A 27,773-nucleotide genomic window follows, 5' to 3' on the forward strand; every position below is an offset into this window, starting at 1 on the left:
ATGGGGAGCCCCCGGCGCCCCCGCGCGCCAGCAAGCCAGCTGGCAGCAGACGGGAGGGCCACGCGCTACGCGTGGTGGCCACAAGAAAACAGGGCACGGACTCTTCTTTTGGAGAAACTGAGACCAGAAACTTACTGAGCAATGTCACTACCCCTTTTCGGACTGTAAGCCCTTTGAGAACATTCCTCAATCACATGACGACTTCTCGGTTAAAAAAAAAATCATATATATATATACATACATACATATGTATGTATATAAAAATCATATATATACATACATACATATATAAAACATATATACATATATAAAAATACATATACATACATATATTTATATACATATTAAAAAATCATATATATATACATACATACATATATATGTATGTATGTATATATATATGATTTTTTTTTTTTTTTTTTTTTTTGCGAGAATGCGGCTACAGTTCTCCGCATCCTCGCCGCGCCCGCAGTGAGAGGAGGCTCGGAGCGTGTCTGGAGCTCGGTCACACACCGCTTCGGAGCTCGGCCCGCAGCAGGCCAGCGAGCGGCGGCGGCGGCGGCGGCGGCGGCGGGAGGACCCGGCGCTGGGGGCGCTGAGCGCCGGCCGCGCTTCCGGAGGCCGGCGGGTGGCGTCAGCGGAACGGGCGGTTCCGGCCGCACCGTAAACAAGGGCCGGCGGCGGCGGGAGGCGAGCTGGAGGCGGGGCGGGCGGGCTGGAAGCTAGGCTTGGCCCCGAGTGGACCCTCTTTGCGTCGTGCTCCCGGCGGGACCCCACCGCCGCCGCCGCCGCCGCCCCCGGCCCGCGACCCCGCGGCGCAGCCCAGGCGGCGGAGAGGCTGTCCTCGCTGAGGAGGGCTGGGAGGGCGCGGGCGGCGAGCGGGCGGCCAGCGAGCGGCCTTGACGCCGTCCCTTTCGCCGCCGCCTTCTGCTCGCCTCTCGCCGCCGTGCATTTCTTCTTTTTCCTTTGTCTCTTCCCCCCTCGCGCGTGTGAGGATTGTTGGTGAACAAAAGTGCAGCCTCAAGATGGCTGATGGCAACGAGGATCTGCGGGCGGATGACTTGCCGGGGCCAGCCTACGAGGGCTACGAGTCCATGGAGCTCGCCTGCCCGGCCGAGCGCAGCGGCCACGTAGCGGTGGGCGACGGGCGCCACATGTTCGTCTGGGGCGGCTACAAGGTCAGTGGGCGGGCGGCCGCGGCGGCCGTCGTTCGGCTGGTCCCCGAGTCCGGGTCCGCGGGCAGGCCAGAGCGGCCGCCCGGTGCCCCCCGCGACGCGACTCTGCCCGTCCGTGCATTTTTCGCGCGATCGGGGGTCTCCTCGCCAGTCCCCCAGCCCGTCCCGACGCGCCTGGGCTGTTGTCACGCTAGCCCGCCGCTTCCAAAGCCCGCGCCGCCCCCGGGCCCGGCCCCCGGGCGCTGGTGGAAGTTGGAGCGTTATTTGGGGGAGGGCGCATTGGGTGGCGCACGGCCCCGAGCGTGTTTTATTTTAAAAGGTTGGGGGGGACCAGTGTAAGAGGTGACGTGTGATGTCACCCGTAACCGTTTATCTGGCCCGCTGGGGAGCACTTCACCCTCTGGAGCTGAGGTCATTTGGCCCACGGATTCTGTTGCCCGCTTATGGGGTAACTCAGGTCTGGGAAAACTCCCTGGAATTCCCGAAGGCCGCAGGAATCGCCTAATTCCACCTTCCCTTCTGCTCAGGAGTCCGAGCTACACCTGTGCAGATGGCCGTCACCTGTTGTGTGAACATTGTAGGGCTGGTTTCCTTTCAGTTTCAGCTGAACATTTTTCAGAAAAAACCCTTGTCAAAAGTATCGGAAAGGGCTCCGCCAAAACAAAACAAAACAAAAACCAGCAACAAGTGTAACCACCAAATCAGTTCTTTTACTCCTAATCATAAGCAATGGGATTGGTTACCAGTTGAGAGCCAGTTGCATTTCTTGCTGCCTCTGGCTGGGGAATCCTCCCCAGATGTCTCCTATTTAAACCTTGTTCACTACTACTTCTGCCTTTCTGCTGTTAGAGCTTCCCAGTAACCGCGTTCTAGAATTTGCTCATTGCATTTACTACTGGCGTGGCTCTGATCCATTCCTACCAAAAATACTTTTTTAGTCCGTTTTGGTCTTAAAATTGATCTTCCCACCCCCATATGCTTGAAATCTGGTCCACTACAGCTGTGCCTTTGATTATTTATTTTGACTCTGGTAAAATAAAACTTCTGGCACAGCTGACCTGATCATAGCTGATAACTGTCAAAAAAGGCAGATGGAATAAGCTGCTATGGCTGTCCTGATGAATTCATTTAGTTTAACAAGAGCATTTTTTTTTTTTTTTTGGCCAGTCCTAATTAATCTGCAGTGTTTAACTTAGGGTCCAAAGAATATGTGTGTTTAGAGGCAGGTACTTGGTAGGAGGAAGGGGGGCAGGTATGTAGAGACACTTATTAAACTGTAAATAATTCTGTTGGAGAAGTCAGCCTGTTTAGTCACATTTTGGTCTAAGCTACTTATTCATAATTCTGTTTGTAGAAATTAGCGTTGAGGGAATAGGACTTGACTTCGGGGAGTGGGGCTACTAGGGGGGTGGTCAGGAAGATTTTTGGTGAATTTTTGAGGGCCTGGATGCCTAGGACTTAAGCAGGAGGGAGGCATGATCAATGAAGTCAGCAGGTGGTTCCAAAATGGGTTGTCCCCAGTATTTTGGCTAGAACCCTGAGAAGCCTTTGGAGATTGTTTTGAAGGCAATAAACCTTAGCTTCCTGGACAGTAGTGTGTTCTCCTCTTCGGGTGAGGCTGGTCTGTCCCCGCTCAGTCTGCTATCTTGCTTCCAGCCTTCTCTTCACTTGTAAGTGGTGGAATAGAAAATATTTACATGGCCACCTCCTTGATTTCTGTATACTGCTTACTATACAAGCTTATTGGACTCTGACACCCATTCTCCATGAACTGCTATTGTTCATGCACATGTTGACATTGTTCAAAAAGTGACCAGGGAGCTTCAAAGGTTGTGGAGATTGGACCTCAATTGCAGTTGCAAATTCAAGGAAAGGAGAGTTGAATCCTGGTTCCACTGTTACTTACAAGTAACTTTGGGCAAATTACTTACCTCTCTAAAGAAAAAACCCAAAAAGCCTGTTTTCTTGGAGTAACTGCTTTTGAGGGTTGTTGAGAGGATTAAATGAAGTAATCTACTGAAAGAGCTCAGCTAGTTCTGACATACGGTAAGAACATTTTGTTAAGAATTATTGCCTGAAGGGAACTGGAGCAGAAGAAGGAACTTAAAATTTTGCATATGGACTTAATTGCACATGTGCAGTTCTGCCCCGTTTCTTGGTAGAGAACAAATGGATGCAAGGAGAAAATGGCTAGAAAGTGACGTGGTGCATTAGTGGGTCAGGCACTTACCCAGTAGACGAGTTTGTAGCATGCAAGGTACGGCACAGGCAACCTCTCCTAAAGACATGCAGCTGAAAGTTGGAGCGTTGTCTGTTCAGCATGAAGTGGCCTTGGAGATTTCCCAGAGATCTCTCAACTGTCTGCGTTATCGCAACTGCTCTATCAAAAGCTTGAACTCAGGGTTGGGTTGTCCATATTACCTTGAGTATGTGGCATGAGGTAGGGATGGTTGTCCATTTGATGGAATCGAATTGTAAGACCTATTTAACTTCTCATAACTCTCATTAATATCTCAAGATAGATATGAAAAGTACATAATAGTGCCTCTTTAGAATACCAATTATTTTTTATATTTGCTATTTTTTTATTCTTAGAGTAATCAAGTCAGAGGACTATATGACTTTTATCTGCCTAGAGAAGAACTATGGATCTACAACATGGAGACCGGAAGATGGTAACTGTGGATATTATGAGGGAGACTAAAAAGTTCAAATAAGATTGCAAGTAAAAAGAAACTCTAGGGGCGCCTGGGTGGCTCAGTGGGTTAAAGTCTCTGCCTTCGGCTCAGGTCATGGTCCCAGGACCTGGGATCGAGCCCCGCAACAGGCGCTCTGCTCAGCAGGGAGCCTGCTTCCTCCTCTCTCTCTCTGCCTGCCTCTCTGCCTACTTGTGATCTGTCTGTCAAATAAATAAATAAAATCTTAAAAAAAAAAAAAAAAGAAACTCTAGGGGTGTCTGGGTGGCTCTTGTCAGTTAAGTGTCTGACTCTTGGTTTTGGCTCAGGTCATGATCTCAGGGTTGTGAGATTGAGCCCCAACTTAAGCTCTATGTTCAGCAGGGAATCTGCTTGGACATTCTCTCCCTCTCCCCTCTCTCTCAATAAAATAAACCTTAAGGGACGCCTGGGTGGCTCAGTTGGTTAAGTAGCTGCCTTCGGCTCAGGTCATGATCCCAGCGTCCTGGGTTCGAGTCCCACATCGGGCTCCTTGCTCGGCAGGGAGCCTGCTTCTCCCTCTGTCTCTGTCTGCCATTCTGTCTGCCTGTGCTCGCTCTCGCTCCCTCTCTCTGACAAATAAATAAAATCTTTAAAAAATAAAATAAACCTTAAAAAAAAACCAACAGGGACGCCTGGGTGGCTCAGTTGGTTAAGCCGCTGCCTTCGGCTCAGGTCATGATTCCAAGGTCCTGGGATCGAGTCCCACATCGGGCTCCTTGCTCTGCGGGGAGCCTGCTTCTCTCGCTGCCTCTGCCTGCCTCTCTGCCTGCTTGTGTGTACTCTCTATCTCTGGCAAATAAATAAAATCTTAAAAAAAAAAAAAAACAACCAACAAAAAAAACCTCTGTAAAGCCCATTCTATTAGAGTAAAAAGATCTTATTTAAAGATACAAAACTGTTCTAAAAACAGTGTTCTGCTAGTTCAGCTTAGCTGCTAAGCTTCGATACATTAGCAGTTCTTCAGTAGTTCAGTAATTTGGTACTTTCATGACTTTGGAAGACACTTCTGTTCAGAGCTCTATAAAGTATCCTTGTAATATTAAAGAAGTAGAGGCTTCAGGTCCTGGAACGGATATACGGTAAAAGTTCCATATATTTTTTTTCAAGATGTTATATCTTCTGTTATATGGTAAATGAGAAAAGGATTTCTAGATTTTATCTGCTAGAAATAAAGGTGGTATTCTAATGAGCCCTAACATTAAAATTTCAATGCAGGTATCTTTAATACTTAAAAAACAAAAAACAAACCATTCTGAAAAGATCTTTTGCCAGTCTCCTAACAGTGGTACTCAAGAGTATGTTCTTGGCAGAATTAACGTGGTTCTTAAAATGCTGGGTCAGCCATGTTTGGGGATTTATAAAGTAGTCTTCTCCATGGTTTGCTCTGTTAAGAACTCTGTGCCCTTTACATATTTTGCATATTCTAGATCACAGAACTAGGAGAGTAGTGGTCCCGCCTGATTTAAGAGTTCAACTAAAAAGGCAAGATTATTTCTGTACCTAGCAAATCAGTGTTGATGTGAGCTGTTTGGTCTTTTTTTTTTTTTTTTAAGGAGAATTGGAAATTTATAATAGTATTCCTTAAGAGGGGAGTTCTACAAACTTCTTAAAACATTCAGCCCCATAAAGGATTTGTAAAAATAACCCTACCAAAATTTAAAGCTTAGCATAAAGTGATAAAATGAGAAGACCTTAACCATTCTGTTAATATTCTGAATCCTAGATTTCTTAGGACTTTTTGATACAGATTCATTTTTAGGTTGAGAATGATTTAAGGCATGCAAAGCACTCAGAGGAGTGCCTGGCCTACAGTAAGTACTAACTGCCTGTAATTTTACATAAGGTCTAGTCATTTGAATGGCTAAAAGGTGACTGAATAAAACATAACTTGAATTAATCGGCCAGGAGTGGGATGAAGTTTTCCTTTGGGGTTCCTGGCTCCCTCAAAATCGAAAACAAAAGAGCCACTGGTTAAGTCAATAAAGAATTTAGTTTGAGCCACTATGTTCCTTAGCTCCCGCAGCCCTTGTGTAGCAGCAGCGGCCCAGGCGGCCCAGGCGTAGCAGCAGCTGGCGTTGCCTGGAGGGCCGGTGAGGAGGAAGAACTTCAGGATTAAATTTAGAGCTACAAGAGACCCTGGGTGTCATCTAGTTGGCCAGCCTATTTTATTTTTCCCCTTTGTGGTGGGGATAGAAGAGAAATGAGTAACTCTTGCATTTCTTTCCTTTTGCAAAACGTTCACATTGTTTTTTCTGCCCTCAGGAAAAAAATTAACACGGAGGGAGATGTTCCTCCTTCCATGTCAGGAAGCTGTGCTGTGTGCGTAGACAGGGTGCTCTACTTGTTTGGAGGACACCATTCAAGAGGCAATACGAATAAGGTTAGTGTTTCTAAGGATTATGGTTTAAGGCAATTTTACTCTTTTACTCTCAGACAACTTGAGATTTCTAAGGTTAGCCCACACTTAATCCTGTCCCAGCTTAATACATGTATGTGATAATGGTATGAATGTGCATTTTAGTATTTTTGTGTACCTTTTGGTACCTTTGGTATTTTTCTAGGCCTTTGGTAAAATCAACTTTGGTTGATACTTATTTGCAGTGATTTCCTAAGTGGTTTTGTTTGTGCTCTCTGGAGAACCCTCGGGTATTAGAAGAGTATTAATAAACCAGTTGAAAATGAGATGCAGTCATGAGGGGCAGGGTAAAAAATAGCAGACCAGAACATTCCTCTAATATGGCACCATAAAATACTATTGTTCAGACTTTGTTGGTGTTTTTTTCCAAATAGGAAAAAGATAATAGTTGTTCTCTCAAGCCAGTAAGACACAAATGTCAGTCAGAAAGGTGCGTATGATTTAGGGAGACTCATAAATTTATTTAGCAACTTATCACCTTATACTCTGAGCACTCGGTTAGATACTGGAGACACAGAGATGAATGATACAGTCCCCACCCTAGGAACTCACATTCTAAAAGGGACACATACAAGAAATAGATGATTTCAGTAGCATATAAGGAGATAGACAGAGCCTGGCTCACAGTGTAATAGCTCAGTAAATATTGTTAAATCTGAAAAGAAACCTTGACACTGTGTTTGGCAGGATGGAGGAACAGAATAAGGAAAATCTTCACCCAGGAGGGTTGAACTGAATCATAACTGGAGGGGGTAGCCAAGATACAGATGTCAAAGAGGCAGAGGTATAAGCAGTATGTCTTGTTCATGGAAATGCCAGGTGGTTTGGTGTGGTTGGAACATTCAGCTGACATAGTTGTAAAGTGTACTCCTAGGTGCTCTACAGATTACCTTGACAGGTCTTGGGACACTTGTGGGGCAAGCATACTGGTGTCGGGCAGGCTCCAGACCACCCTTCCCGACTGCATTTTAAAAAGTGTAGCTTCACTTCAGTGAGGCCCTTGCTGAAGATTTTGTTTGCAGAAAGGGTTCTGTGCCTCGAAGATTTTGTGAGGCGCACCCGTAGGCTATAGCAGAACCATGTGTTTTTCAGGACCAAGGCAGAGAAAGGTAACTTTGACACAACCTGAAGCAGCTTGGGAAACAAGCTGTGGCTTTAGAGCTGGACAGAAAAATGGGAGTAGTTAATGTATCAAGAAGCTGGGGATACACACACACACACACACACACACACACACACACACACACAATGATCATTTATTCAAGTGCCTGGATGGGAACCCTCTGAAAGAAAGACCAATACTTAACTGTAGCAGCTAAGGATAAATCTTAAAGGATTAAGTAGGCACTTACATGATGTGTTTGTTAAATTCAAATTGAAGGTGAAAGTGCTGAGTTGAAATTTTTTGGTAATACCATCTTCATACCCATAAATTAGATCAGTATGACTCAAAGTACCTATGTAATAAGGCACAGAATACAAATCCATGAGGCTACTGGCAGAAAAAATGAGCTAAACAGGGTCCTGGTGACTTAGGTAATTTACATTCTGGCATAAGCTCCTTATGTAGACTCAGACCTGTAACAGTCTATAGTCACACTTTTAGGAGAACTGAATTGATGACATTCCTGTTATTGTTAAATCACAATAAAATTAAATGCCAAGTTGAATTTCTTGCGCATAACCAAATCTAACTGAAATCATTGCTTCTAACAGTTCTACATGCTGGATTCAAGGTCTACTGACAGAGTATTACAGTGGGAAAGGATTGATTGCCAAGGAATTCCTCCATCATCAAAGGACAAACTTGGCGTCTGGGTATATAAAAACAAGTGAGTTAGCAGCCCCATAGGTTTGAGTTTTTATGTGCAAAATGGTTTGCCATTCAAGTATCCTTAGACAATAACCACTATAACCTTAGAACATACCTTCTAGGGCCCATATGAGGGTTAAGTGAATTAATACACCAAAGTGCTTAACATAGCACCTAAGACGTAATCAGCCCTAGTAGCCACTATTATGTGAGTAAGTGTTTTATATATGTAAGTGTGCCTCTTCAGTAGCATGACAAAAGAAAAACTTCTTGAATCTTCCTAACCTGTGGATGAATTTTTAGTGTCTTGGCTTTCTATCAAACAGGTTAATATTTTTTGGAGGTTATGGATATTTACCTGAAGATAAAGTTTTGGGAACTTTTGAATTTGATGAAACATCTTTTTGGGTAAGTGAAGTTTTGTCTTTGGATATGGCCTTCTTGGTATGTTGAAATAATGTATGTCTGCTAGTCTTACTCATTTTGCCTTATTCATAAACCAGACAAAGCTATATAATTTTATAAACATTTGTAAAATAACTCAGATTCTTATTCATTTTCTGTAGAATTCAAGCCACCCAAGAGGATGGAATGATCATGTACATATTTTAGACACTGAAACATTTATCTGGAGTCAGCCTATCACTACTGTGAGTTACTGAAGAATAATGAATTATTAAAGCAAGGGTTCTTGGAGGAGAAAGGGTTGGGAGGTGGCAAAAATGGACAGTTCATTCCTGTTTTCCTGGAGAAGGTCCACTGCTTTCATTTTTCTCCAAGGAGGAGTCCACACCTCAGAAAAGTTTAGGGAATATATAAACTAACCCAGTATCCATTATCTAATAGATGTTAAGGGGTATTGTTTGTAACTAGATAAATGACCTAGCACTAGACTGTAATTTACTCAAAATACTAGATTTCTTTTTCATCTGACACAGGTGTCATATAATATGCTACCTTTAATTTTAAAAGATAGAAATAAGTGTTCTGTTAGCTAGCGCATTCAGTAATAGACTCAAATGCAGAATTACAGTTCGAAGCTGTAGTACAGACACGTGCACCTTAGCTTGAAAGCCCAGGTGTCTTGCATATCCTCATCCCATATCCAGAGAAGACTTGTACTTATTTTTAAAAATTTCTTTTGATTTTTATAGGGTAAAGCACCTTCACCTCGTGCTGCCCACGCCTGTGCAACTGTTGGAAACAAAGGCTTTGTGTTTGGAGGCAGATATCGAGTAAGTGTAGGAATAGTTTCAAGGATTGTTTTTAAGTCATTCAAAATGATAGTTACTTAATTATCCTTTTTCAGGACGCTAGAATGAATGATCTTCACTATCTTAATCTGGATACGTGGGAGTGGAACGAATTGTATGTATCACTTTAGATAATTATTTTTAAGATATTTAATTTTTCTTCTGTTATCAGTATATAATGTATTTCCTTAAATTTTCTGTAACGGAAAACTTAAACATGATGACTAGATCCTTAAAGGAATTTTTTTTAATTTCCCATTCCCATACTGTACCTGGCACACAGCATATGCTCATTGTTGATAAGTCTGAAGTTGACTTTATCTTCTAAGAACATAGTTAATTCCAAAGCATGTAGCTATTAATACCAAGAGGTTTTTTAAATTTCAAGTCTTTTTTTCATAATTCTATATAAGCTTTAAAAGAAAACTTCTTCAGTATTTCTATTAAATGGCTGCTTTTAAACACAGATTATAACTTAGCTGCTGTTTTCAGAATTCCACAAGGCATATGCCCAGTGGGCCGATCTTGGCACTCACTAACACCAGTTTCTTCAGATCATCTCTTTCTTTTTGGAGGATTTACCACTGATAAACAGCCACTAAGTAAGTCTTTTAAAAATACAAGAAATCATTAAATATCATTCATATGTGATCTGTGAATAGCTAGAGAGATTAGTTTATTTTAGATGTATCAGAGGGCTATAGGGTTGGTTGGAAGGTTTGCTATTAATTTTGATTCTATAACAAACCTGTAATTGTTTTTATATTAGGACATCAATTGATTCTGTCCAGTGCAACACTTAAAAGCCCTACTGAAGGATTGTAACAGGCAAAGGGCTGGCCTATTTGGTTAATTGCAGAGGGGGAAAAAATAAAGGATATATACTTCCTGTTTGTACTCACAATCTGATTTATTACGTTTCTTGCTAAAGCTGTGCCCTTTAATTACCAGTGTCCTATTGACAAAATAACATACTTCATGGCTGTTCTCTCTTTGCTTTCATCAGGTGATGCCTGGACTTACTGCATCAGTAAAAATGAATGGATACAGTTTAATCATCCCTATACTGAAAAACCAAGGTATGAACTATTTAAAAAGTAATTCTTATACTGAATACTTGAGGTCGATAAAGATGTACAAGACTGGTAATGAGAGAGGAAATTATGGCTGCATTAAATCCCTCGTTCTTATAAAAATCCTAGCACTCACTAAGGTTCACATCATACCTCTTGAAAGAAAAAAAAAAACAACACTGTTATCCTACTATCGAATACTTTCTCTTCTGTCACTATGCATAAAAAACAGAGCTGGACTTTGACTTTTGCTGCTGCTTTTTTCATAAAATTGATGTAGCTAAAATTTATAGTCAAGCTCTTTTCTCAAGTAAATTCAACTGTTTCTATGATTGCCATTTAAGAAAAGTAACTGGAAAGAAGAGAATTCCAGAACCTTGAACAATGTCAGTGGGAAAAAACTTCCATCAGATTTGCAGTAGCACTAACAAATATTAAGTCAAATCACCCCAAAAGAAGAGTTCTTTCTGTTAATGTCAGAATTGTTACAAAGAATTGCCAGAGGATATGATCTAGTCACAACTGGTATTCAAAGCACATTTAAGTAGGTCAGCCTGCATTTTCCCCCCAAGCCTCTAATTTAAGTACACTTATGTACAAAGGCTTCATTTGGCACAAAAAATTTTTCCATAGAATTACCAGGCCTGATTCTTGGGAGTATCTCAGGCAGACTCTGCATTCTTCAGATGTTTTGTGTAAGGTCGACTGGCCCTGCTGTGAAAAGATCGAGAGGGCATATACCACACATCTCCCGTAAGATTTTTATTGCTAACAAAGACCTAGAGAACAGATCATTCAGTTCAAACCTCTCATTGCATAAATTAGGACTGGACCAGAGAGATAAAATGATAACATCAGATAAAACAGACATTAATTGGTTTTTTCCCCTGGCGTTTGCTGCTTAAGATAATTGCTTCTCACCATGTTTCTGGTCTGTATTAAAGATCTCTAGTCTTTATTTCATCATTCTCTTCTGTAGTATAAATTGTCATTTTGGTGTTTGGGTAACTTCAAACTCAAGCTTTTGTTTTAAATACAGGTTATGGCATACAGCTTGTGCCAGTGACGAAGGAGAAGTAATTGTTTTTGGTGGATGCGCCAATAACCTTCTTGTCCATCACAGAGCTGTAAGTATACTACCCTAGTTAAAAGGACACTTTATAATATTTCTGAAACTTACTTGTGGAGTACTTAGTTTTATATGTTTTCTTTCTATTTTTCAGGCACACAGTAATGAAATACTTATATTTTCAGTTCAACCAAAATCTCTTGTAAGGTGAGTAACTTCTTACTTCGTACTTCATTTTAAATTGTGCTTTTGAAAAACCAGGTTTATAGATTAAGGGCAATAACAAGCTTTCAATGATATAATTAACCAGTTCCTGCGAAAATCTTTAAAGTGTTTTTTCTGGGGGAGAGGGGCATGCTGTTTTTTCTTAAGTTTTCAAATTATTTTTTTCTTGTCCCCTTTCAGGCTAAGCTTAGAAGCAGTCATTTGCTTTAAGGAAATGTTAGCCAACTCATGGAACTGCCTTCCAAAACACTTACTTCACAGTGTTAATCAGAGGTTTGGTAGTAACAACACTTCTGGATCTTAAAGGCTTCATAGATCATGCCTCTGATCCCCTTGCATGGACAGCAATTCTGTAAACATCAAAGAGTGGCATCATTTGTATAATTATATGCATTGTTGTAGTTTGCAGCTTTTTGGTTTTAATGTGCATGTGAATGGCCTAGAGAACCTATTTTTGTGTCTAAAGTTTACAATAAATGTATTTAACACCAGTAACTGTCTTCTGTTAAAGCAAAAGAAAATTAATACTTGGGCTTTTTACCCCAAGGAATGGTTGTTATACTTACTTTTTGGTAACTTCAGGATATATAGCTATAGAAACATGATACTAATTATTATTACCACTATCAAAATGGTGATGTTATTTTTTAAAATTAGTATTTTTCTTTAATGGCAAGAGTAGTCTTGGTACTTACAATACTAGGCTATATAATTACAAAGGTTTGGTTTTTTTTTTTTTAACATTAATTTCAAATGAAGAAATATTCCCAACAGGACTAAGCTGGTTAAAGAAATTCTGGAAGGTCCAACAGCTGTTTAGTACTTGACCTTATTAATGCTTTGGTATAGGGGTGGGGCCAGTGGTCATATTGACTGTAGGTAGCTATTGTCTAATCATTTAATAATTAACAGTTTTTTAGCTCATCAAAGAATGGGAATGATATAGGACTTAGTTCTCTCTTCTGTTAGGAGATAAGAGGAGCTGGGTCAGGAGTCTTTAGTGATAAGCCTAAAAGTGCACTTATGATATCATAGGTTAAGATAATCTGTAACATGCTGATAATTACTAGAGGTAGAAAATAAATTGGTATAAAACTGAGAGTACGAGAAAGAAATCAGGATGAAAACTGAAATTATGTAAATGCATGGAAATGAACAATGCCAATTTTTTCTAGGCGTTATGTGTATTTTAAATATGGTCTAATATATTTTTTGACAAGGATAAGTAAAGGCAGAAGGTTTCCAAGACTTAATCCTAAATATTTAACCCCCCGACACCATACCACCAGAAAAACACAAAACAAAAAAAATCTTGTGACTGGCCTGTGCGGAAAAGATGTATTAGATGTTCTATATGGCAGACTAACAAGTCAATAGTCTAAGCAACTGAGCCACTTCACTTGACTTCTTTATAACATGAAATGAAAACTTAGTATTAACCTCCCAAATTTCAAGAACCTGTAGGATAACTACAGATATATACAATTAGCATTTAACTGTCCACAAATATTTTAGGAAATCCTATCATAGTGTTTCCTCTCTAAAAAACTGGAAAAAAAAAACCCCAAAGTCCTTTTGGTGAATATAGCAAGGCAATATTTAGTTCATTTGTTTTAAATGCGGAAGTCTTGTTGCACGGTGTTTTCATCTGTGAACTTCCAAAAGGCTATAAAATTGGCTCTTCTCAAATATTTTAGGATTTCATTTCAGCTATTTCCTTTTTACATTCAGAAGATTAGGTGCAGACACTTTGACTTTGCCAGGAATGTTTCTTGATAAATCCGTGTCCTAAAAAAAGAGAATTGCTGAATATCTTCATATTCTATATGGTGGTCAGATTTCTTTTATGACAGTTATGTGTTCTCTGCTGTCAAAAGAAAGGCATTTCGAAAATTTTCAACTGAAATGATTTTACTTTACACTGCTTCTAGTAAGACATTGTATACCAAAACAATAACTGCTGCTTGCGTCTACTGAATAAACAACGGAAAGTAGGAAACTATAACTGCTAACATTTGTATCTGCACCACCGATCTCCAGACTTCAGGAGGAATACTTTACCTTTACACTGCGAAATAAGTCTTTTTCTCTTGCTGTTGCTTCTTTGGAATGCATGAAATTATTCAAGGCTGTTTTTGCAGCTGTAAGTAGAAGACAGAGTAATCTCTTTCTGTTTTGTGAAAACATGTTCAAAATCGTAATTCAAAAAAATTTTTAAATACCTTTTCCCTTTTTCTGAACTCCAGGAGTAAGTTTCACTTTGTATCTTTAAAAAGGAATTATGTGTGTTACTGAACAGAGATTACAAAACCATTCATAAGTCACTGTTGTGTCAATAGTTTTGAGTAAACTATAGATCACTTACTTATAGTTTGTCATGGTGGTGTAAGGGGCACATATTGGAATGGCAAACAGTAATACATCTTCAGGATGTGGCTGTCCAGTCAAAGAGTCAAAGAGATTTTCCTAAAAAGGGAAAACAAAAACAATTATAAAATTCTTAACCAGTCCTAAAGAAGGAAAAGTCCAATATCTCAATATATTTTTATTTTTTTCTGATAGACTTAAGTCTTAAGCTCTGCTTTCTATTTCTAGGTCCAAAGAATTTAAGGCCAATGGTGTTTATATTCTTTACTACTAAAATTTTTGTCTAGCATAATGAGAAATGAGAAGAATGATTTTCAAAAATAATACCCGTAAATTTGTAAATACATTTAAGGGAGAAAAAACTTGCTGGATGTTATCTGTTGCAGAAAACTACTATGGATTAAAATGATGTATAATAATGACTACAAATAGATTTAAATCCATTGCCTGGAAACGGGACTGATACTTTGGCTACACCACCAGTTCTTGACTGGGGGGATTTTCTAGCCATTACCCCTCCCCCACCAAAACAACTTTTGCCTATTCTTACAGGCTTCTTAGAGTTGCCATTTTGTGGGCTGCCTGCCTACAAGATTAACCATATTTATTTAGCAACATGAATAAAACTTGGACAAGATGTTTGGTGCTGAAGTAGTGTTTACTGTGTGCCATGGATTTTTCTAAATGCTTTATGTATATTCTCCAAACACTCTCCTGGTAGGGACCAATCATCCCCATGCTTCAGATGAGGAAACAGAAGAACAAAAAATAATGCTTCAAGGTTGCAGTTACATGTAGCAACGTTGGGCTTCAACCCCAGAATGCTGGACTCCAGAGCCTATAACCTTGTCTTAGCCTTAGAAGTTTTAACTAGTTAGAAATTGTGTATCACATATTCTGGGAACTAGACTGTAGTCTGAGTGTCATAACAGGAACCCCAACACAAAAATCATACCTCATTACCCTGTGGATCCAGATCTTGCTCTTCCTGTTCCAAACAAAATGTTAAAAGTCAGCTATAACTTAAATTGAAATTTCACATGATTATGAGGAGAAAAAAACAGTAATATAACAAGACTATCCCATCTAAACAATAGGTTATGGATCCCAAGCCTGAGTTCTTCAGTGTCCCAAAACTCTGTTGTACATCTATTTCAGAGAGTAAAGCCATTCAAGGAGAAAAAACACTGTTCTCTGTAAGCTTAAAAAAAAAAAAAGACTTTCACATGGGGGTGCATGCTAAAATAGGGAAATTAAATTTAAAATGACAATTTTTGGGGCGCCTGGGTGGCTCAGTGGGTTGAGCTGCTGCCTTCGGCTTGGGTCATGATCTCGGGGTCCTGGGATCGAGTCCCGCATCGGGCTCTCTGCTCAGCAGGGAGCCTGCTTCCCTCTCTCTCTCTCTGCCTGCCTCTCAGTCTACTTGTGATCTCTCTCTGTAAAATGAATAAATAAAATCTTTTAAAAAAAAAAATAAATAAAATGACAATTTTCAATGTTAAAGTGATAAATTACAATGACAACTAAATTTGATGTCTGCCAAAGGAAAATGGAGAATCCTGGTGAACAGAACTTTTATTTTTTATGCTCCGTTCATTAGTTCTAAGATAAATTTTTCACATATTAAGGTAAGCTTACTTTCATTTGCTCTTCTTAGATTATCTCCAGATTTCTCATGTATAATTCATAACACCTCAATATTTAGGAGTCTTCAGTTTAGAGAATAAATTACAAATATGAGAATAGTATAAAAATCTGAGGATCAAAATGAGTTGTCACATTATAAAACAGTAACACTGTTCAGGGCAAGAAGAAAATAGTAGTACATTAAGAATCCCTATAAGCATTATCTGCACTGAACAGAGCACACGATTCTAACCAAATTTTTAACTGCTATTAATACAAATTTCAGTGAAACCACTTTTTTTTTCAATTGTATAACGTAATAAATCCTTTGCTCAGGATTTCAAGATACACTTAAAGCTGGGCTTGTTGTGTTCAGTTGATAGAATGATCAGGCAACCCTCTTAACTGGATAAATGTTCACTTTTCGCTGGTTTTTCCACTAGGGAACTTGAGCTGTACAGGCACTGAACATTATATAAGATAATACAGCATTTTTCCTATAGAAAAATCTAGAGTAGTGCAAATTTACTTTCTACTCATCTTCAAGACAATCCAAATTATTTGTCTTATTGTAACTAAGTTCCCACTAGAATCAGATAAAGCCTCTCCATAAAATTTTCTAAAGGTAAAAAACTTTTTATCATATGAACATGACCATTTTTATACTTACATCTTGGAAATTTAGTCTTAGGTTATATTTCTAAGATGACTTTCCATTAAGAATAAGGCTCCCACTTGTCCTGGTTTTAGCACTTACGTAAGCCTTGTGTCTTGGGAACCCTGAAGTGGTTAGTGAATTAATGGAGTGAAAGCCCATATCCATATGTGTGGTGGCCCTACCTTATCATCATGTGGATCATCTACGGTCAAGTCTTGTAACTCATGAGTTGCAACGTCAAGGGATGGAGTTTCTTTCTTTATGCTGTCTGAAGCCCTTGGTCCACCTCTAGGTTTCTGGGGCTGTTTCTTCACAGGTTCATCCTTTGTTTTTCCTTTCTTCCCCTTCTTCCCTTTTTCTTCTTTGTTTGAACCTGCAGACTTCAATTTACAGAGTTAAAACAGTCAGCTTGCTCTAATAAAAAAAAAAAAACCTAAAAGAAAAAAAACAAGTTGGGGGGACGGTGCCTGGGTGGCTCAGTCAGTTAAGCATCTGCCTTCCACTCAGAACATGATCCCAGGATTCTAGAATCAAGTAATGCACTGGGCTCCCTGCTCAGTGGGGAGCTTGCTTCTCCCTCTGCTTGCTGTTCACCCTGCTTCTGTGAGCACTATGACAAAAAAAAAGTCAGTATGTTCAATATTGTCAATTATTTTAACAAAATGTACTAAATCCTAGCATAGGATAGGCAGTGGTCTGGATGCCCCTTGAAAGCAAAAGAAATGGGTAAGTGAGTGGCTCAGTTGGTTTTAAATGTCTGCCTTCGGTCAGATCATGATCCCAGCGTCCTGGGATCAAGCCCTGCATTGGGTTCCCTGCTCAGCGGGAAGTCTGCTTCTGCTTCTCCCTGACGCTTCCCTAGCTTGCACCAACCTGATCGTTCGCTCGCTCTCTTTCTCTCTTACTATCAAGTAAATGAAATCTAAAAATGAATAAAAAACAAAAAAGAAAATGGGTTTGGATGTTACTTACCCCCAGCAATTTCATGATGAGTTCACGTTCTTCTTCATCTTGGTCTTTGTATTTTTCCTTCATTTTTTTCATTTTACTCTACAAAATCAAAAGACTTTACTTGGAAAAATTCAGCAGCTAAAAAATGTCAACATGTTTATAAAGAAAAGGTGCTCTTGTCAAAACTGCTGAGAAGGTACCATTATAATAAATAATGTGGAGGCTAAAATGATGGATAAACCACGTCCTCAGGCTCAAATTACCATCTGGTAGAAGACGACACATGTAAGAGTAAGGATAAATTAATGTAACATACATTGGAAGATGGAGAGAAGTGAGTTTGGGGGAATCAGAGGGGGAGGCAAACCATGACAGACTGTGGACTCTGAGAGACAAACTGACGGTTTTGGAGGGGAGAAGGGTGTGGGGTGGGTTGAGCCTGGTGGTGGGTATTAAGGAGGGCACGTATTGCATGGAGCACTGGGTGTGGTGCATGAACAATGAATTTTGGAACACTGAAAATAAAACGAAAAAGTGCTAAAAAAATGCAACATACTCTAAATGAAAACATTTCTAAGGTAATTCAGAGAAAGATTTTTTTCAGCTTAAGCAAGAACTGTGGGGAAGAAATGAAAGTACAACTTGAAAGTCTGAAGTAAATTTTATAGTATCAGGGAATACAGGAAAAGCAGGATTAAAAGAGAAAGACAGGACAGTGTGGTAATAGTCAGGTCCTTGCATGTGGTTGGAGCCAGGACCTACATAAAGAGGAATAAGAAACAAGGCAGCAAAGCTAAGCTGGATAAAGGCTCTTAAAACTGAATTTTCTCACTAAACTGGTGATTCTTTTATGTGGCTACATAAAATTAGATCCAAATTACCTAGTAATTTTTTAAAACTATAGACCTCTAGGCCTCACCTAGATTTCTATCCTTATTAATCTTAGCTGGGGCCCAAATAACAAATTTATTAATTTTTGAAGATTTCTTTAAATAGGACACAAAGAACTCTTAACTATAAAAGATTGATAATTCAGACTTCTAAAAGTCTATACTTCTAATTCTTATTCTACATAAAATGAGAGCTTCCATCTAGATGATCTTAAAGGGACACAGAACAATGAGCTCTATGTTCCTTGAATCTTACCTCTTTAATTTCCACTTAAAGGAAGTCTCATAGGATTATTTTTTTAAACTACATCTTTTGTTTCACTTAAACTTTAAAAAATTAAGAAGAACTCACAGCTTCATTTGTGAACCACAGACTCACCTTAACGTTAAGTTCACACCCCAAAGTTTTATTACCTTCTGTCCTCGTTTCATTGGCTGCACAGCTGGGACACTTTTGTTTGTGTTCTGATGAGCTTCAATGTGTAGAGTATTTTCTTTTTCTTTGTCCTTTACCTCTATCACTTCTAAATCCCCTGAGTCACTTGGAAGCTTTTTCTTCTTCATTTCCCTAAATAGAAATGGAATGGGAACATCTAATTCTTAGTGTCCTAAAATACTGCACGGGAAGGGGAACATGTACAATATATAAAAGATCTTGGTGTCTGGTTAACTTCATAACCACCGGCTGTAGTATAAAAGCAGCACAAATCAGCATATAGGAAAAGCTGAATATTCTTCTTTCATGGATTTATCATTCTTTCTGTCATCCAGGCTTCACACACTGTCACCTTGGACTTATCCTTACTCAGTAGCCTCAACACCCTTGATGGCCAGGCACTGGGATTTGTAGTTTTTGTGACAGCATGGCCTTGGCAGATCTTAGGTATTCAATAAAATATGTTGCTAGGTTAGCTGAATAAATAAATGGATAATGTTACAGATTAAGGAGGAATGGGAAATCCTATTACTATGATACTTTCTCTGTGTAATCTCTATTCCCAGTGCCACTGTGCTAGCCCTGGTCTTCATCACTTCCTACCCAGGCCTTTCTCCAGCATTTCCCCCATAAACTGTTCTGGATGAACTTCTAGATTACCTATCTCACATTCCCATTTAAAATCTTCCAAAAGTGTTCTTCCCATCATTTTCAGGATCAAGTCTAAAAATAGGTAGCTTCTGATAATCAGTTCTCCACTTTTGATCCAAGTTTACTTTGTCAGTCTTATCATCTACCAGTTCACAAACATGAATTTTCTTCCCCTCTCACCTCAGTCTACTTACCATTTCCCCAAAGCACTATGCATATTACTTCCAAATCCCTGCCCTGCTTTGTTCATGCTAATTCTCCTTGAAATCTTTGACCTTATTATCTTCATTTACCTACATCCTGATATATCTTCATGGTATACTTCTGATGGCATTCTCAACACACCTGGACTCACAGCCGTTTCTTACTCTTGAACTACTGTATCCCTATTTGTATGGCTTTTTCCTGAATCCAGGACTCAAAAACTCCTTAAAGGCACAAACTTTATTATATTTTACCTCTTTGTACTCAGTATCTAGCATAGTGCTGTGTCCTCAGAGAGTTCGCTGAAACTGTTTAATAACTATCTTTTTCAAGCAAAAGGGTTTATTATCCATTCCACTCTAGAGTCTCTTCAAGGACTGTGTTACTAGCTTTATATAGCCTTCTTACCCTATAGTGATTATCTCAGTTGTCCCTTTCCTTCTGCTTCTGCCTTTCTGTTTGCCTCCTGAGACCTTCTATGTTAAAAAAAAAAAAAAAAAAAAAAAGTCTTCTCTATTAAATGAAACTTTCCTAATCATTTTGAAGTATTCCTGCTTATTCCTGCCAATATTATCCTAGAACCAGCCTATTTAATGCACATATTTATGTAACAAAGGGTCTGTCTCATGTTACTTGACCTATCTCACTGACTGTAGCGACAAATTAGGGACCTAAAACAGAAAAACCTATTAGAGCTGAATATTAAGAACTAAACAAGTTTTATGCTAAATCTTGGTAATTTTAATAAGGGAGGTCTTTAGAACCTCTAAGTTACCTATCGTAACTGAATCATCAGTAACCAAAAATAAAAATTTACATGCTTTCCAGTTAGATAACACAAATTTGTTTACCTTCTTTCCTTGGCTGACAAATGTCTCCGACTCTGTAACTTACTGTCACTCTATTAAAACAAAACAAAAAACACAAGCAAATATAAAAAATAACATCACTGCTATTAATCTTCCAGAAAGTAAAATTAAAAATAAAAAATGATTTAATGAGAAAGACATGATATTCTTCACAAAACTTTGAAAATAGCTTACCATATTAGAAGATTCATCTTTTGAAGCCAATTTCTGAAGGGACCTATGAGAATAAGCAGAAAGAGGCATCTACTAGCCTATAAAAGGCATTCATTTACAAAGTCCGCAAACATTCCCATATCACACCCTTAATTACTGGCAATCTAAAAATCTTCACACCTGATAAAATTTTTAAGAACGATATTGCTCGTCTCACACTTTTAAATAAATTCTTAAATAGCGGACATGTATTGAACACTTACAACGTGCCAGGCACTGCCCAATGCTTTATATAATCTTCACCAAAACCCTATGGGGGGTCAGTAATATGCCATTTTCACAGAGGAAGAAACTGAAGCTCAGACACAGAGTAACTTGCTCAGGCACATACCCTAAGACTCAATTCTGGCCTGATTCCTAAGCTCTTCTTAACTATCTTAGTGATAAAGCTTGTAAAACAATGATATTCTTTACTTGGTGATCAGTAAGACTTTAAAGATTAAAATGCTTCAAATTTTTTATGGAATTTCCTTACATTATCAGCATTTATACTCATATACTTGTTTCTATTTTGACCTACTTTGGCCACTTTTACGTTTACTGTATTTTTCTACCTGGGTCCTGGAAATTTCTTTAGTGAAATCTATCCCCCAATCAAATGGTAAAAACATAGTAAGACTATAGGACAATAGAAGGTAAAAGTACTAAAGTCAACCTTGGTATTGTTTTAGAAGGATTATTTCTTCTATCATTGCCAGCTATAAAATAACCGTTTTTAATTACCTTTGGGATTGAAGGTGGGACAAGTCAATGGTAGTATCAGGATAATTTAATGTCTCTTCCTCTTCATCCTTCATTTCACCAACAGGTTCCTGATCTTTTGCTATATCTTCAGATTCTCCTTCATCGTCAGAGCTTTCTTCCTGAATTAGTTCATCATTTAGCTCATCCCCACCACTCTGAATAGTGATATCCTCTTGGTCAACCTGAGTCATAAGTTCTACTTCCACAGGAGTTTCGTGTGATTCCTCTTTATCTTCTTCACTGCTACTGTCACCTCCATCTGCAGAGTTATCGTAAACAAAGTCAGAGTGATACCAACATAACAAAGCTAGGTGATTACCTTAAAAACTTCAAAAAGGCATTCTGTTGACTCCGTTTCTCCAAAAGATCAAAAAAAAAAAAAAAGCCTGATCATCTCTAAAGGACAGTCAGACAAAAGGATACTCTTGTATCATGAACTGGTTGGAATAAATGCTCTCCAAGACACTTAATAAAGTTCTTGGACATTGCAACCATTTCTTCAATGAAAACTTTAACTTTTCTTGGTTAGGTATTTCCAAAAAGGAAGACAAGAGAAGTAATTCTGTAAGTTCTGCTGCTGTTATTGTAACTTGCACATGAGAAGTGAAATGAAACGATACATGTAATACAACTGGCACACAGAAGGTGGTCACACTTTCGCAAAAGAAACACCGTTTAGTAGTAAAATATTCTTTAGTTGCTTCCCCTATAAAAGGAGATGCCATCACCATCTGACAAAGATGGTTCTGAGAATTCCATTAAAAAATAATGTAAATAGAGAACTTTGTACAGTGTCAGGAACATGGTGAAAATTTTTAAAAATCTTGTAATGCAACAGTAGTTATAAACGAAACAATGCAATATTAGTCCTAAAAAGGAATAACCCTATGAGAATAATTGTAAAAATAATAGAGGGGGTACGTTCCCTCGTTCTTTTATGTAGGTGAGTAAATTCATTCCAGCAACCACAGCTTGAAGCCAATGTATTATTAAATCAAGCCAAATTCTCATGTGAGAAATTACACTTGTTATAAACTCATCTTTGTATCACTTCTGATACTTAAATCCAAAAGTAAATGCTCATTTGTAAGTAACTGAGCTCTATCTCTGCTGAACACATTTATGTTTGACCCATTAAATACTAAAGTTTTACTTCATATATTTACGTTTGTTACAGATCTAATTAAATACTTCATAGTTCACTAGAACAAGTATATTTAACATTTCCAAAAACTAAATTCAGTAAAATTGAACAGCAAGTTGTATTTTGACATTTCAATGATCCCAAAGTCAATATGATCTTCTAAGATCTTAGAAGATAAACTAGACAACAGGGAGCACTATAAACTACTTCATTAAAATCTGTAAACTACCTAGTTGATCCATGTCTTCCGATATGAGTTCACTTGCACAACTTGCCAGTGTTTCCATGTCTTCATCCTGCACTCTGACTTTTCGTTCACCTCGATGTCTCCAAACACAAGACTCATCTACCTATGGAAATAGTTCTTTTTCACTGACAGAACTTTAGGTAAGACTCATGAAAATCAGAAAAAAAAAAAATAACAAAGAAACTGAGGAATACCTTAAAGAGGAAACTAAACCCCATCATTAGATATGAGGGAGGAAGGAAATTCTTTTTTCCTATAAAAGACAATAAACATAAATGTTAAAAATCCTTTTTTCCATTTTATGTTTGCAAATCACCTGACACTGGTGATGATATTTAATTTGTATTGTATCTGTCATGAAGGAACATTTTGCATTCACAGAATTTGGTATTATGTATAGGAATAAGAATTAAGAAAGAAAAAATATGAATACTTGCTCTCATCTTTGAGTTAGTCAAGCCCTGAATGATCTGTTTTTAGAAAAAAGGTCATGCTATACATTTTTACCCTTATAACTTTATGTGAAAGCACATTCTCATCAAGAAAAGTACATATGAAGATAACATGACAAACGCTAAATTTGCCACAGCAAGCACAAAATATTCCTTATTTCATAACAAATTTCATATATGAAATAAAGATATTTCATATATGAAATCAGAATAGTCTGTTTTGAAAATATTATTAGCAATGGTCCTCAAACCATCTCCATAATCCACCAACAAGTCATTACCTCTTATCATGAAGCTTCCTGTTGTCAAATATTCTCCAGTTGGTGCTGTTTTAGACACCTGAGGAACACATTATACTGTTGTCATAAGAAATATATTTTTAAAATTTTCACTCAATAATGTCATAGACAAGTAAACAGCACTGTCTCCTAAAAAGTTTATAATTTAGTATAAAAATTCTCAATGCTAAATATCTCTTCAAGGCAGATATACCTTTGGCAGTAACAGAAAAGAAATAATGAAGGATACACTACACCAATAATTTTCAAATGCCATGGGTTAGAGTCAGACCTTGTCCACATGTTTCCTCTAGTTTGAGATATAATGAGAAAAATAAGGACAGTTTAATAAGCTTATATCATAAAGCTATATTTACTAAAACTGTATTTATTTATTTTTTAAAGATTTTATTTATTTATTTGACAGAGAGATCACAAGTAGGCAGAGAGGCAGGCAGAGAGAGAGGAGGAAGCAGGCTCCCCACTGAGCAGAAAGCCCGATACGGGGCTCGATCCCAGGACCCCAGGATCATGACCTGAGCGGAAGGCAGAGGCTTTAATGCACTGAGCCACCCAGGCGCCCCTAAAACTGTATTTATTAAATAAAATCCTTTCCTGAGGTACTGTTGTTGGGGTACTTAAATAACCTTTCATTTTAGGAAATATAGATGAGAGTAGATTTTTTAAAAAATATATTCTAATTTGGCAAAATGAGATAATTGCACAATATTTTAAAATTTTCACATTATCAGGGCGCCTGGGTGGCTCAGTCAGTTAAGCGTCTGCCTTTGGCTCAGGTCATAATTCCACGGTCCTGGAATTGAGCCCCACATTGGGCTCCCTGCTCAGTGGGGAGCCTGCCACTCCCCCTGCTTGTGCATGCTCTATGTGTCAAATAAATAAAATCTTTAAAAAATAAAAAAATGAAATTTTATATTATCTGTGAAACCCCCAGATCTGAGAGTATCTTTGTCATAAATACTGGAGGGGTTAAAAGCACACTAATTTCAACCTTAAAAAACCAGTTCAAATGCACTTTGGTGGCTCAGTCATTAAGTATCTGCCTTCAGCTCAGGTCATGATCCCAGAGTCCTAGGATCAAGCCCCACATCAGGCTCCCTGCTCAGCAAGAAGCCTGCTTCTCCCTCTCCCACTCCCCCTGCTTGTGTTCCCTCTCTCGCTCTCTGTCACATAAATAAAATCTTTTCAAAAATTCAATAAAACAATTAAAGCCACTTATAGCAGTACTGAGGCAGAAAATATCATCTCAGAAGTGATACTAATTTCCTGAAAACACAATATCACAGCACAGCAGACAATAATGAATATAAATAGATGTAAAATGAAACTATGGTAGGATAATAATACTGAATTCTTTATCTTACTGCATAGCTTTAGGACCTTGTAAAAGTACATTGTTATCAACTTTAATTATTGAAAATGTGAAACAGCGATGTGAAGTCAAAATTGGAGTTAAAGTATCATCAAATAAAATGGCATTTAAGAAGGAGAATAACTAAAACACCAGATATAGCTATTTTTTGGGAAGGGCAAAGAGAGATCAAAAAATTCCAACAAAGATGAAGAGCAGAAAGATCTTTTAGGTCAGTACGCCAGTCATAACTGAAACACTAATCATATCTGTGTAACTGCATGAATCATTCGCTCTCTTCATTTAGGTGTCTTCTCACATCTTACTTTTCCCTGATGCTTCATTCAAAATGGTAGCCCTTATCACTCTCTATTGCCTACTCAGCTTTAAGAAAAAATTTTCACAGCATTTGTTACCAGACATTGTTTATGTATTCTTCCCCAGCACCAAAATGTCAGCTGTTCACAAAATCACCTGTTCATGTCTATACCCTCAAAATTTGGAACACAATAGCTTTTTTATTTCTTGTATTTTGGGGACCCAATGTGGGACCTGAACCCAGGACCCTGAGATCAAGACCTGGGCTGAGATCAAGAGTCAGACGCTTAACCTACTAAGCCACCCACGTGTCCTGGTACACAGTAGCTCTTAATAAATTAAGAAAAAGGACCACAGCCCTTATTACCTGATGATGGTACACCCACCAAGCACTAGTGATCACTCGTGCATCCCAAGCAGCGCTGTAGCAAAGTGCCATTGTGCCTGCTTCAGTCAAGGTCCGAGGGGGAATTGGTTCTCCTGTAGGAACAACACTGCAATGCTTCAGTACCCACATACAGACTTTATACACAGCAACATATGAAAATTACATGCAGCATGACAGATCTGATTCTCTTACATCTTAAATAATGATACATTTAAATTTCAATATTACATGAAGTTACTGTTTTTTATTAACAATGTATTTACAGTATCACTCACCATCAGGGAAATGCAAATCAAAACCATAAGTTATTATCACTTTACACCTGTTAGGATGGCTAAAATAAAAAAACACAAGAAACAACAAGTTTTGGCGAGGACATGGAGAAAAAGGAAGCCTTGTGCACTGTTGGTGGAATACAAACTGGGGCAGCCACCATGGAGAACAGTATGGAGGTCCCTCAAAAAACTAATAGAACTACGCTATGATCTAGGAATCACACTACTGGGTATTTACCCAAAGGATATGAAGACACTAATTTGGAGGGATATATGCACCCCATGTTTCTGCAGCATTACTTACAACAGTCAAATTATAGAAGCAGCCCAAGCGTCTGTCAAAAGATGAATGGATAAAGAGTCCACACAGTGGAATATTATTCAACCACGAAAAAGAATGAAATCTTACCATTTGCAACAACAGCATGGATGCATCTAAAAAATGTAATGCTAAGAAAAATAAGCCAGAGAAAGACAAATACCATCTGATCTCACTCATATGTGGAATTTAAGAAACAAAACAAACAAACAAAAAAAGAGACAAACCAAAAAACAAACTCTTAACTAGAGAACAAACATGATTATCAGAGGGGAGTCGGGTGAAAGAGGTGAAGAGGATTAAGAATACACTTATCTTACTGAGCACTAATGAGTAATACACAGAATTGTTGAATCACTAATTGTACACCTGAAACTTACATAAAACTCTATGTTAGCTATAATGGTATTAAAGTAAGATAAAAAATAAATAACAACAAAAACATATTTACAAAGCAGGCTTTCAATTGTTCTAACATATCAGAGAAGAAATGCCCTCTCACTTATACTAATAAGTGAGATAGAATTCATTCCAGATAGAATTTCATTCCAGATAGAATTTCATTCCAGATAGAATTCAGAAGTCTATTCAAAGTCTGAAGACTTCCAGAATTTGTACAAATCACCTAAATCATCAAAATGAAAAGCATATTAATAATATATCCCTAGTTAATTTCAAATATCTTTTAATGGGATATCATTCACATACCATATTTGCCCTTTTAAAGTATATAATCCAGTGGGTTTTTGTATATTCATAAACCTATATAACCATTACCACTAATTCCAGAACATTTTCATCATCCCCAAGGAAATCCTATATCCATTAATAGTCATTCTCCACTTTCCCAGCCCCTGACAATCACAAATATACTCTGTCTCTATGGATTTGCTTATTTTGGAATTTCATGTTGATGGAATCAAATGTGTCTGGCTTCTTTCACTTAGCATCATGTGTTCAAGGTTCTTCCTTGTTAATTACCAGTGTCTCTTTAAGACTGAATAATATTCCATTATATCAATATACTACATCTTGATTAGTCATCAACTGATGAACACATAGGTTGTTTCCATTTTATGGCTATTATAAATAATGCTGTGAAGTATATCTGCAAACAAATTTAGTATGTCCGTCCACAGACCTAGGAGTGGAACTGCTAGGTCACATGGTAAATTTGATGTTCGATGTTTTGAGGAACCACCAAACTCTATTCTATAGCAGCTGCATCATGTTCCATTCCCACCAGCAGCATAGCAAGCGTTCCAATCTCTATATCCTCACCAACACTTGTTTTGCCCATTTTTTCATTGTAACTATTCTACTGGGTGTGAAGTGGTATCTCAGTGTGGTTTTTATTTGCATTTCCCTAATGATGAACGATGCCAAAGCTCTTATCATGTGCCTGTTAGCCATTCTTATATCTTTGGAGAAATAACCTATTTGGATGCTTTGTCATTTTTAAATTGTTTCTGGTTTTTTTTTTTTTCCTTTCTAGTGTTGAGACTTAAGAGTTTTTTGGATACTGGTTCTTTACCGGATTAATGACTTGCCAATATTTTCTCTCATTCTGTTGGTTGTCTTTTTATTTTCTTGATAGTGTCCTTTGAACTAAGGTGTTTCAGTCCAATTT

At 38.3% G+C, this 27,773-nt stretch overlaps 2 protein-coding genes across 3 annotated transcripts in view; one reads left to right on the top strand and one right to left on the bottom strand.

The window, feature by feature from the left end:
* Window positions 1-654: 654 nt before the first annotated feature.
* On the top strand, window positions 655-12,232 carry KLHDC2 (kelch domain containing 2). 2 transcript variants are annotated; one of them, XM_045069187.1, is made up of 14 exons: window positions 1,040-1,178; window positions 3,771-3,850; window positions 5,320-5,374; window positions 6,155-6,272; window positions 8,025-8,140; window positions 8,448-8,529; window positions 8,688-8,771; window positions 9,276-9,356; window positions 9,431-9,489; window positions 9,867-9,976; window positions 10,381-10,453; window positions 11,487-11,574; window positions 11,671-11,723; window positions 11,922-12,232. In XM_045069187.1, exons 2-14 carry the CDS (start codon window positions 3,793-3,795, stop codon window positions 12,043-12,045), a joined length of 1,101 nt encoding a protein of 366 aa, XP_044925122.1. In that variant the 5' UTR covers window positions 1,040-1,178; window positions 3,771-3,792; the 3' UTR covers window positions 12,046-12,232. The 2 variants fall into 2 exon arrangements, with proteins under 2 accessions (XP_004738794.1, XP_044925122.1); XM_004738737.2 differs by lacking the exon at window positions 5,320-5,374 and having other exon boundaries at window positions 655-1,178.
* NEMF (nuclear export mediator factor) overlaps window positions 11,186-27,773 on the bottom strand; it is a 52,916-nt gene continuing 36,328 nt past the window's right edge. The window contains exons 19-33 of the mRNA XM_004738736.3: window positions 25,529-25,641; window positions 23,475-23,532; window positions 22,936-22,994; window positions 22,724-22,844; window positions 21,330-21,609; window positions 20,568-20,610; window positions 20,376-20,425; window positions 18,648-18,801; window positions 17,365-17,442; window positions 16,575-16,772; window positions 15,064-15,096; window positions 14,107-14,207; window positions 13,964-14,007; window positions 13,803-13,882; window positions 11,186-13,529 (exon numbers count right to left, since the gene is read on the bottom strand). Coding sequence (XP_004738793.2) covers window positions 13,452-13,529; window positions 13,803-13,882; window positions 13,964-14,007; window positions 14,107-14,207; window positions 15,064-15,096; window positions 16,575-16,772; window positions 17,365-17,442; window positions 18,648-18,801; window positions 20,376-20,425; window positions 20,568-20,610; window positions 21,330-21,609; window positions 22,724-22,844; window positions 22,936-22,994; window positions 23,475-23,532; window positions 25,529-25,641 — 1,490 coding nt within the window. The 3' untranslated portion in view covers window positions 11,186-13,451. The remainder of the gene's footprint in view (window positions 13,530-13,802; window positions 13,883-13,963; window positions 14,008-14,106; window positions 14,208-15,063; window positions 15,097-16,574; window positions 16,773-17,364; window positions 17,443-18,647; window positions 18,802-20,375; window positions 20,426-20,567; window positions 20,611-21,329; window positions 21,610-22,723; window positions 22,845-22,935; window positions 22,995-23,474; window positions 23,533-25,528; window positions 25,642-27,773) is intronic.

Source organism: Mustela putorius, unplaced genomic scaffold (genome assembly GCF_011764305.1).
Source record: "Mustela putorius furo isolate JIRA1106 unplaced genomic scaffold, ASM1176430v1.1 tig00000129_pilon_pilon_pilon, whole genome shotgun sequence".
Lineage (NCBI taxonomy): Eukaryota > Metazoa > Chordata > Mammalia > Carnivora > Mustelidae > Mustela > Mustela putorius.

Bases quoted from the DNA above. Each gene is read 5' to 3' on its own strand.
- KLHDC2 (XM_004738737.2), top strand. From the start codon at position 1,026: ATGGCTGATGGCAACGAGGATCTGCGGGCGGATGACTTGCCGGGGCCA. The intron at 11,575-11,670 runs GTAAGTATACTA...TCTATTTTTCAG, and splicing joins TTCTTGTCCATCACAGAGCT to GCACACAGTAATGAAATACT. The intron at 11,724-11,921 runs GTGAGTAACTTC...GTCCCCTTTCAG, and splicing joins CAACCAAAATCTCTTGTAAG to GCTAAGCTTAGAAGCAGTCA.